Below are 11,661 nucleotides of genomic sequence, written 5' to 3'. Positions count from 1 at the left end.
TTTTCTTCTTTTTAATAAAAATTAATTTCCACATTTCCATACCACTGTTTCAAAGCAATATACACACAATCAAATAGCCACATAATTATAAAACAATGATAACAATGATAACACTTTTTATAGTAAACTTCTGCTGCAATTCGAGATCACCAAAATGCACTGCATTATTTTAACGTTCTTTGCTAGGAACAGCTGACTGAAAACGACAAAACAAAAACTGCAGCGTTCATCATCAAAGGAAACTGTTGAGCACAGGGTTAGGAAACACTCTAGCTGACAGCATTCAGAGCCAGAGTAACTACTTTGTTGCAAACCACCAACCAGCATGTGATTCCTACTCCACCTGAAAAGGAAAAACAACAAAACAAACAGCTCATTGATGGAGCTTGACTCCAGGCGGAAAAGAACAGCACATATTGATACACTACATGCATCATATTGTATAAAATCTACATATTACAGAATACCTGCACTGAAGTGAAATGAATTAAGTTTTATTATCAGTGGATAATAAAATCATCATGATTTCTATTAAACTATAAGCTATGTGTAATTTTGTTTGTTTGTTTTTTTTAATAAAGAAGCTGTTATGGATTTACCATCCACTTGATTAGGTATACCTATTCAACTGCTCCTCAACACAATTATCTATTCAGCTAATCACATGGCAACAACTCCATGAATTTAGGCATGAAGCTACGTGAAACATGACATGCTAAAGTTCAAAATGGGAACCAGAATGGGAATGAAAGCTGATTTAAGGGTCTCTGAATGCAGCATGGTTAGTGTCAGATGTGTTGGTCTGAGTATTTCAGGGATCAAGCACACTATACCCATCTTTTAATGGCTGTTTCCAACAGAATAAAATGCCATGTCACAAATCATCTCAAACTTTTTTTTAAACATGACAGTGAGTTCGCTGTACTCAAATGGCCTCCACGGTCACCAAATCTCAGCTCAATAGTGCAGCTTTGGAATGTGGTAGAACAGGAGAGTCACATCAAGGACGTGCAGCTTGTGTGCATTGAGTGTATACTATAGGCTATGCTATCTAACACAAACCTGCAACTCCTGTTGGGAAAGCCACGAGGCGCTCCACAGGAGCAATCCATCTACTTGGTACCACAGTCACTGGATCAGAGTAATATTTCCATATCAATGAAATCATCAGCGCAGCCTGACAAGAAAAAAAAAACCAAAAACCCAAAAACAGACATATACTGTCAATAACAGCAAATAAGCTGATTCAGCTACCAAAAAACTATTATCTGGAGGTTTTGGCCAGTGCTATAGGCTCACAACTAAATTAAAATACATTCATGCTTCTACTCGAAACCTCCACCTACCTGCAGTATGTAAAAAACAATGCTCACAACCCACTTCATTTTGGCTTGTTGAGCGGTTCTTGATTTGACTGCAATAGACAAGAAATATGCAACTGTTAGTCTCAACATATTAATTTTTCTTTATTTTGTAGTGATACTGCCAGTTCCTTTAAATCAGACGGAACTGTCATTTTGTTTCACTTTATTATTTGACCATCCCATGTCCAGGGAACTGAAACCAGGATAAATTCCTTTTTTTAACCAGTCACAGGGTAACAGGGAAAGTATTAGTCCATTCTTTATATGGTCTTTGTTAATACCAACATTACACAAAGTAAATCTTTGCTTAAATGTAAACAGACAGCACTATTACTTTTTATTCAAGAATCAGGTGAAGACTAGAGTCAACACTTTGAGAATCACAAGACAGTGCGGTCAGAATAAAATCAAAATAGAGAAGAGCCTGGGTGTAATGCTGATTGTACAATAATTTAAAATTGACAATGTGCAGGTTTTGGAATAGGTCAGCAAAGAAACAGTCTTTAGCAGCCTTTGTATTGCTAAGTAAGTTATCACACAGAATAGACAGTGTTTCTTTACCAGATTGTCTGGGGTCAACCAACCAAAACAAGAGAGAATGAACAAGAGAGGTGAAGAGAAGAGGGCAGGCAGGTTGGAGTGGATGGAGACAAGTGTCAGGGGTGATTTGTGACAGAAGGATAGCAACAAGAGTGAAAGGGAAGGTTCATAAGATGGGAGTAAGATCTGCTATGATGTATTGTTTGGAGACGGTGGTGCTGACAAAAAGACGGGAGCTCAAGCTGGTGGTGGCAGAACTGAAGATGGGAGTGACCAATATTGACAGGTCTGCAGTCTGGAGATATGGTTAGAGGCAAGCTAACATGGTTTAGACAAGGTTTTAGACATGTGCAGAGGAAGCTGAGTGGATATGCTGGATGAAATGATGTTTAATATGGAGTTGCCAGACAGGATGAAAAGTGGAAGACCACAGAGAAGATTAATGGATTCAGTGAAGGAACACATGCAGAGGGTTGGTGTGACAGAAGTGGATGCTAATCCTGAGGCTATGGGGCCAAAAACAGTCACTTAACTCTAAAATCCCCCAAATATGTCTTCTGATTGATAATTTTTAACATGTAAATCTACATTAATAGACATTCACATCTGTGGAAGACATAATATATGCCCTTTCAGAGTACCTACTACATATTTTCTGCTGTGTTCCATAAAGAAAAAGCAATTAGTTTTAACTTTTTAGAGCTCATCACTCTGTTGCAGTAAACTTCATTTTGAGGCTCCTGTCACACCATCTATCCTCTGAATGTCAGTAGGCACTTTTAAATCTCACCATGTGTTTTCAGCTTGTCTGTTGTCTTGTTGATTTTGCGCTCCAGTCTGGCATATCTAGCAAACTCATCCATCATGCTAATGGAGGACTGCTCCTTCTTCATCTCTTGGATTTCAGCCCTCATCTCACTCTCCTGCTCAGCATCTTTCTGCACCATCTTTGAGAGCTTGAAGAAGGGGGAAAAATACTATCACTGAGCAGCCTGGGCCTGATTGAAATTTTTATAATTACAGTAGTAGTCCCTATTAGGCAGTCTAATCAGCACCTACGAATGTCAGTTTAACACTTTCCATGAGGATTTCCATGAGGCAACCTTTCGAGCTACAAACAATCTTTAGCCGTAAAGCTAAGCTGTAAACAGTTTCTTAACAATAAAGCAGGACATTTGGCGATAAAGGAGGAAAAGGAATCCCAGTTAAATGCAGCAACTACTGGATTCTCGGTGAAACCCCACCCTCTGGTTGTAGCTCAGCTATAACTGAGGAGGTACAGCAGCTATAAGTTAGCTTGACAGACGGCTAAGCTAGTCAACAACAATCCACCGTGTGTCCGACGAGGACACAGATAATAATAGACCGGCATTCAAACAACTTTAACAACAACCATATATGAAAACAATAACTCCTACTCACGAAGGAAGATATGGTCGGCAGAAGGATTTTCATAAGATTGCAGAGAAAAACCGAGCCAAGCACCAGGAGCCATGCATAACCGGCCGCCATGTTTGTTTCCTTTCTCCTCCACTCAGCCTCCTCCTTGTTGCAGCTGTTGAGCGACTGGACTGCTCGGTGCACTGACTTTAATAATTATCCCACTAAAGACGGTACATGCTGTTAGTAATTACGACTCTCTTTAAACACTAAAATAATGTAACGTGCATATATATGGCGTCCTCTATAATAAATGACTGGATAGGAAAATGGGGAAAATGCAGGATCTATTTATTTATTTTTATATTCTTCTTTGTTTATGTAAACTATATCTCAAGCTCACCATTTTCCATGCATTATTCAAACCCTACACGTACACACACAACTAATACACCCTGCGAGCAGGTTATAAGCGGTTATAAAGTTAGATAAGGCCTGGATTGACTGATTGGCACACTGTCCTGCCCACACAGGTGAAGATGTTGTGTTTCAAAAATATGCTGCCTCATCCTCAAAGCCAATCACAGGAAGCAGTGGGCGGGGGCTCTGTCTTCCTGGTAGGTTGGTAGGATAAGGGATAAAATATACCGAGAGGGGGATCCAATCCGGTTTGAGCTAGTTCTGGTACTGCTCGGACGTTTATGTTAAGTTACAGACTGCAGCTGGTGGAGGTGTAGACAGAGGTAGCTGGGCTGACAAAACAACAACAAGTCCTCCTTTTGTTTGTGTAACTGTTATAAGAAAGGCAGTGTTCCCTTTTTTTTTTAATTCCTGCCGTGCAACCTAAGCAACAATGGGAAGGAAGAAAGTAAGTGGAAAGAAAATGTGTGCTTTACGTTTGGGTCGGCATGATGCAGAAATAGCGTTTTAAGAAACTGTAGCAGTTGTTTTGTGGTGTTAATACACGTATGCAGGAGCAATGCAACACGCTACGGCGTGTCCATGTGCGTGCCGTGGAGTCCACCTTTTCCTGCGCTCAGGTCTGTCTTGTCTCACTCGGCTGATACAGGGAAGTGGCGCCTTTTTACTTAGCACTGCTTTTTTCGCTGTCTTCCCCCAGTCCAGTTTAAAGCTTCTGTTTTGTAAAATGTGTGCCCGGCTGAGTTTTAATAATCACCAACTGTGCGCTGAAACAAAGGGGTGTAACCACCGTCGAGGCGCACAGGTTGGCATTTCAAGGAAATTTCTTTCGTAATTGCCTCCTTATTTATTTATTTATTTATTTACTTGTGCTCTGGGTTGCACGCGTGCCGTTTCAGGTACCAGCTGCACCTTCGGTCACGTGTCGCGTTTTTTAGCCGCATTTGCGGCCAAATTTGGCGGAGATTTTGACCTCAGGCGAGTGTGCGCGCACTGGAAGGCTGGTGCGCGTCACTCCTGAGGTGTGCAGTCCCTTCTCCCCCTCTCTCTGGTTAGGCTCGTTAATGGCAGTTGATGGATCCTCGACAGCACAGCGACACATCTGGCCGTTTTGATGTCAAGCGGAGCTCTGTTAGTAATGGAGGATGGTCTTATTTTTTCAGTTTAGTCACGCTGGTGATATAAACAGTGACAGCAGGCGGAGCGAGTCCACTCCTTATTTGTTGTGTCCACGGAGCTGCTGTTGCTCTGTGGGAAATAAACTGGCACCCGCCAGATCCTTTGAGTCAGCTCAAAAACGTGATCCTCCCCACGTACAGATTGCATAATTTCTTTGTGACTTGAGGGGAAGGAGAGGTGCCCATCCCCCCCCACCATCCCCACCTCTTTGCGTTACACACCCACTTTAGCTCACTCATGAATGGTTGTTGATTTTGGCTCATTATGTTTCTTCCCCCCTCACTCTCTTGTCTTTTTCAGGCTACCACTGATGCAGATGCAAGTGCAGAGGTTAGTATTTCCACTAATAAATTCAAAACTAATGCTGATACCCAGAATAAGATTGATGCTTCATAGCCAGCTCAGTGCATCCCAGTCTTAATCGGAGTTTTGAGACCGATCGTAAATTGGATGGGTTTTAAAGTGCAAGTTACATTGAGTTTGTGCAGCCCAAATTGTTCTTGTTTACCTGGTTTGTCTTAAATGAGTGCACAGGTAAAGAGTTTAGTGTTTCTAATGCCCTAAAACAGTAAACTATTCGTTCAATTTATTTCATTTAGGGAAAAAAGGAAGGACAAAAAAATACTATACAGAATAAAGCAAATTACACTCTGATAACGCTCCACCTATGCTGATTCAGTATACATATTGAATAGGAGCAGGAAGAAGTGCACACTTGTTTAATTCCACCCCTTCTCCTTAAGTTGGCAATTAATATTTATCCAGCTTCCTTACTGATTATAAACCTAAATAATAGCAATATAGATATTTCTGATGCTAAATTTGCAGCATGAATCAAAACAAACTCCCATAATGCAAAGTTTCATCTTTGCTCCCTTAAAGGACAAATAATGACGAGCATACAGAGTGCAATTATATCCACAGTGTGTCTTTGTCCTCTGTCCTGTAACCTCGAACCAGTCACAGCAGATGGCCCCGCCCCTCCTTTAGCCTTTCTGTCGAGGTTTCTTCCTGTTAAAAGGGAGTTTTTCATTCCCACTGTCATCAAGTGCTTGGAAATTGGGGATTGTCTGATTGTTGGGGTTTTCTCTATTATTGCAACATCTTTACATTACAGTATAAAGCATCCTTAGGTGTCCTGTTGTGATTTGGTGGTATGTAAATAAAATGGCATGTCTGAAACACATGCTGGAAGTTACTACTTCCCTTTGTGGGCTCATTGTGTCATTGTAGCACCTCTCATTGAGTAACATGGAGGGGTTTTTTTTTTTTCAATCATAAATGCTTGCGGGGGTGGGGGCTTCTCTTCCGGAGTGCTTAACTGAATTAATGTGGCCTTCTGTGTTTTGTTTTGTTTTTCTTTGTTTTTTCTTCAGCCAAGGAGAAAGTCTCAGAGGTTATCAGAGGTAAGTCTACAAAGCTCAGCAACGGCCTTGACAGATTAATCTGTGGATTTTCTCATTGCTGTGTTTGTAATTTTGGAACATCATTGTGTGTTACAGAAAGAGACGCAACCAAAACCCCAGCCAGAAAAGACAAAGGTAAAAGCCAAATCTTACCATTGCACACGTCTGCTATAACCACATAAAATGCACAGCAGGTTCATGATGCTTGGTTTGTTAATGACACCACAGGCACCCCCCAAGACCAAAAAGGTGAAAGAGGCAGCCAAGACAGAGGAGAAAAAAGAAGAACCTCAGGCAGAAAAGGAAGAGGTGCCAGCAGAAAATGGAGAGGCCAAAGCTGATGAGGTATTCTAAGTTTCCCTCTTTTGTGAGCGCCACGTGACATTTACACTGTCGCAAAACAGAACAAAATAAAAGTGTGTTTTCTCCGTTCTCCAGCAGGCCGCAGCAGCAGACGAAAAGGACGCCAAGGCTGAAGAGGAGGAGGAGGAGAAAGCAGCAGAGTAGTCGTGTTGCCACTGAACTAACTCGTCAATGCTCCCTGTACCTCCTTTGTTGTAAAATGCAGAGAATATTTTTATCTACTATTTTCTTAAGACAGCAGTGTTTTTAGGGATATGATTGCTTTTTTAAGAATAGTACGGTTTCCATTCAGTTTCACGGCTTCTGTGAAGGGAAAGTTTATTGTGTCCTTGTGATCTTTTTGTCTTGTGTTTAATTTCTTTGTCTTTTTTAAAAGCCTGTTTACCCGAGACATTTCAGAGGTACCATTTTGGAACTTTGTAACCGGTTTTGGAAAATGCATCAAAATTCTGTGCTGGATGGGTAATCGTTTGAAAGTTGTGTTCTATGTTAAGTAATGCCTTGCTCATTTTCATTATCATCACAGGAAGTCATTGGGTTAATTTTTATGTTATTGTGTATTTGAGACCAATACGATTGATCCATGTTTTCTGCTTTGCTTTAAACTAAATGCATTAGAGTTGTACTTCTGACTTTTTTCCTATTGTGAAATCTGTTTGGTTTGGGGATTTCTCTACTAATGTAGTTTCCTCCTTTAAACAAAACAAGTTTCCTTTTGTTATAAATGGTATAAAATACCAATTAAAGTGAGGACTGATTTAACCATGCATTTCTCAGCCATTGTGTACTGTATTTGGCCAGAGGGATTTATTTTAAATGACCTATTTCAGAGGTTTCTATTGTAAACCACTTAAATTATAGATATTAGAAATTCCTCAAACTAAAATGCCTAAGTTACTAATTGTTGCTTTTTCATTTTTTTTTTTTTTTAGATTTCTCAGTTAATTTCATAAGAGAATCACTGAAGATCACTTTATAAAGATGGTGACATTTACACTGATCAGGAATAACATTATGACCACAGGTGAAGTAAATAACAGTGATTAAATCTCCATCATAGCACCTGATGGTGGGTGGGTTATATTAGGGAGCAAATTAACATCTTGTCCTCAAACTCGATGTGTTGGGGGCAGGAAAAATGGACGAGCGTAAGGATTTGAGCGAGTCTGTCAAAGGGCCATATTGTGATGGCTAGATGACTGGGTCAGTCGATCTCCAAAACTTCAGCTCTTGTGGGGCATTACTGGTCTGCAGTGGTCCATGGTGAACCAGCAACAGGGTCATGGGTGGTCATGGTTAATTGATCTGCGTGGTAAATGAAGGCTGCCCTGTGTGGTCAGATCCAATAGATGAGTTGCTGTTGCTCAAATTGCCAAAAAATGTTAATGCTAATTTTGATGGAAAGGTTTCAGAATACACAGTCGGTTGCTGTTTGTTGCATATGGTGTTTAATAACCTCAGACTTTAAAGGCTGCCCATGCTGACCCCCAAAAGTACCAACAATGGGCGCTTGACCATCAGAACTGGAGCACAGAGCAATGGAATGGAGGTGGCTTGGAAACAGTATTCCCAGATAGCTATGGGCTCTTTCAACAGGATAATGAGCCATGCCACACAGCAGAATGATTTGAGGAGCATGAGTTTGAGGTGTTGACTTGACCTCCAAATTCCCCAAATCTCAATTCAATCAAGCATCTGTTTGATGTGCTGGACAACTGTCTGGTCTATGAAGGCCCCACCTAGCATCTTGCAGAACAAAAATGACCTATTGCTAACATTTTGGTGCCAAATACCATAGCACACCTTCAGGGGTCTAGTTGAGTCCATGCCTCAATGGGTCAGAGTTATTTTGGCATCGAAAGGGGGACCAACACAACATTAGGCACATCGTGTTACGACTGATCAGTGTAAATATCTGACCATTGTGGTTGGTACTGAGCTCCTGAGCCCCTACTGTACACACAGTTTGGCCCAAGGTTTTCTATGTAATTATTGATTATGTACGTTCAAAGTTGTATTTGCTCATCAGCTAAAAATAATTAAGATCTTGAACCTTGACAGTGGCACAGAACCACTTTAAAAAAACCTTTTGCAATTCTCCACATAGAATAGAATAGAATGCCTTTATTGTCACTATACAGTTGTACAATGAGATACAGAGCATCTCCTACGCTATATACATATGGACAGTATTAACATAGGGAAAAAGATATATATATATCTATATCTATATATATATATATAGATATAGATATATATATATAGATAGATAGATATAAAATGTACAAATATACAAGCCGGTTTTTATAAAAAAAGTAATATGTAATAAATAGTGTTGTGTATATACAGTTGAGTTATTGCACATAGAATTGGTATTGCACAGTGGTGGTCCATAGAGGAAGTGGAAAGAAAAAAAATTGGGGGGGGGGATGTGTAATCGGTGCATGTGTGAGTTCAGGGTGGTTATGGCTTTGGGGAAGAAACTGTTTTTGAGTCTGTGGGTTTTTGTGCTGATGCACCTGTAGCGCTTCCCTGAGGGAAGCAGGCTGAACATATTGAAACCAGTGTGGGAGCTGTCCTTGATAATGTTTGCTGCTCTGCTGAGGCAGCGGGAGGAATAAATGTCCATCAGGGAGGGGAGAGGGCAGCCGATGATCTTTTGTGCTGTCTTGACTACACTCTGAAGCCTCACTCTATCCGCCTTGGTGCAGCTGCGTACCATACCGTGATGCAGTAGGTTAGCAGGCTCTCAATGGACGAGCAGTAGAAGGTCAGCAGCAGGTTGGAGTTCAGCTTGTACTTCCTGAGGACTCTCAGGAAGTGCAGTCGCTGTTGGGCCTTCTTGACGACCGCTGAGATGTTGTCTGTCCAGGAAGTCAAAGGAGCTTGCAAAGAAAAGCGTCTGGACTTCTTTAAGTTGCTTGAAGACGTTTCACCTCTCATCCGAGAAGCTTCTTCAGTTCTAAGGTCAAATGGTGGAGAGTCCCAGATATAAACCTAGTGGGAGTATCCCCCCACAGAGGGACAAAAGGACCCCCTGATGATCCTCTAATCACCTGAGCCAAGGTGTGAAATTGGGTGTGGGACCCAATCAGCCAGAGTTTCGGGTGTGTTCATTGTGAAACCTGGCCCCACCTTGTCATGCGAATTCCTGAGGTCCAGGAAATGTCAGCAGAGAAGAGGACACCAAGGAACCGGAAGGTGTGGACCCTCTCCACACACTCCCCGTTGATGTAAAGGGGGGCCAAGTCAGTGTTGTGTCTCCTGAAGTCAACAATGAGCTCTTTGGTTTTCTTAGTGTTCAGTACATGATATACTTGGCATGCTGGGAAATAGACCAGTCCTTTTAAAGTGCTTTATTACTCTAACCTTTTGGATAGGTTAAAGAACCAGTTGTTATGTACCACTACTAGTAAAAGTTATAATTTTATTTTTAAGAAGAAAATCATGGTGAACAACATCTGTGGCCTGCATCTTTCAGTCAGCAATGATTTTCTTTCTGTGACCTCTCCCTCAGCCACATAAGTCAGTCCTCAAACTATATATATATGACGATCAAAGAAAAGAGACCACAGAGAAGATACGTTGGCTCATAACTTGTACTAAGTGTACATGTCAAAATATACAAACACACAGTCAAATAAACGGTCCTATTTTTATTCCTGCATACACACTTCCATACATACTTTAGAAAAACAAGAGCCAAAAATAATGGGCGCAAGTTTAGGAAAAGATTACCCACGTGATCAGAGAGGGCAAATGCAGTAGTTCTGCTATATATGAAAAAGACTGGGCAGGTAGAGTTTTAAATGTAATAAACATTCTTTTTAAAGGAACCTCACCTGAAGCACTTAAGAGGATGCAGTGAAGGAGGGTTGGTGTAACAAAAGAAGATGCTAGTGATAGGGTGAGATGAAGATAAATGTGCTGCTATGGCGGCCCCTAAAGGAAGTGAATGAAGAAAAACTGACTGGTTTTTTGTTTGTTTGTTTGTTTGTTTTTTACATAAAACCCCAAAGAACACGTTCAACTTTAACACCAAAGGCAGATCTTTTATGTGAAACTATAACACATCTGACAATAATGTTGTCTATAATAGCCTTACCAAATCGTTCCAACAATATAGTGTATATGACAGATCTTTTGTTTACAGTCTAGGCTTTCAACCTTGTCATCACCCACTGCAGGTCATGCCCATCCAGAGTGGAACAGAAAGCACTGATGAGTAAGTGTAATTTTCAGCTCTCAGAATGACTCATGTAGAGAAATTTTAAAAGGTATAAGACACAATTAACCAGTACTGAAAATAAAATAAAAATGCGAAAAATGCCATGCATATTTTTTTCTTTTCTTTTAACTTTTTAAAAAAAAAAAAATTCTTTATGTATCTTTGGATATTTTTATTTGCTTTTTCAGCAATTGAAATGACCTTCCGGTATCTGTTGCTCAAGTCAAGAATGAGTTTTGATTCTCAGATTTGTAATACATCATTTTTCGTGTTTATTTAATCCTGACCGCATGCCCAATATATCCTGTCTATAGGCCCAAGAGGGGAAAAACAAAACAAAACATGTATTTTGCATAAGGAACAATCAATAGAATATTATTATTGCTTGAAAGATTACATAACAATGTAATTTAACAGTTAATTTTAGTGTCGTAAATGTGCAATCAAATGGCAAATTCTTTGGTAAAAGCTGTCAATTTTATACAATTCACAAAGAATATAAGTGCAAGTATATTTCATAATAACCCACCAATAAAAAATAGCCTGCACTTTAGATAAAAAGCATGAAATACAGATTTCTATATATATTTATACAGCGTACTAGAGCCGAGGATGGCAATATTATTAGGGCTCATCACTGATAATTTCGGAAAACAGGTAAAACGCATTCATCAGGAGGTCGATAAGGCAATTTTGCGACCATTATCTATGACGTCATGTGCAGAACTCACGACCTTGGTCGCTAAAAAAAGGGGGCGCGCGATGGATTGATCGTGTGTAT

The 11,661-nt window shown here is 40.3% G+C and overlaps 2 protein-coding genes across 2 annotated transcripts; one reads left to right on the top strand and one right to left on the bottom strand.

Annotated features, from left to right (window-relative positions):
• On the bottom strand, window positions 1-3,675 carry get1 (guided entry of tail-anchored proteins factor 1). The gene is made up of 5 exons (XM_040008769.1): window positions 3,327-3,675; window positions 2,695-2,860; window positions 1,347-1,414; window positions 1,063-1,177; window positions 1-343 (listed from the first exon to the last, which is right to left on the bottom strand). Exons 1-5 carry the CDS (start codon window positions 3,414-3,416, stop codon window positions 270-272), a joined length of 513 nt encoding a protein of 170 aa, XP_039864703.1. The 5' UTR covers window positions 3,417-3,675; the 3' UTR covers window positions 1-269.
• A 251-nt stretch (window positions 3,676-3,926) lies between these two features.
• On the top strand, window positions 3,927-7,421 carry LOC120719518 (non-histone chromosomal protein HMG-14A-like). Its single transcript, XM_040008770.1, has 6 exons — window positions 3,927-4,152; window positions 5,184-5,213; window positions 6,260-6,289; window positions 6,386-6,424; window positions 6,518-6,634; window positions 6,728-7,421. Exons 1-6 carry the CDS (start codon window positions 4,138-4,140, stop codon window positions 6,794-6,796), a joined length of 300 nt encoding a protein of 99 aa, XP_039864704.1. The 5' UTR covers window positions 3,927-4,137; the 3' UTR covers window positions 6,797-7,421.
• The last annotated feature ends 4,240 nt before the right edge of the window (window positions 7,422-11,661 follow it).

Source organism: Simochromis diagramma, unplaced genomic scaffold (assembly GCF_900408965.1).
Source record: "Simochromis diagramma unplaced genomic scaffold, fSimDia1.1 OVJJ01000344.1, whole genome shotgun sequence".
Taxonomy (NCBI): Eukaryota; Metazoa; Chordata; class Actinopteri; order Cichliformes; family Cichlidae; genus Simochromis; species Simochromis diagramma.
This window is presented reverse-complemented; position numbering and strand designations above follow the sequence as displayed.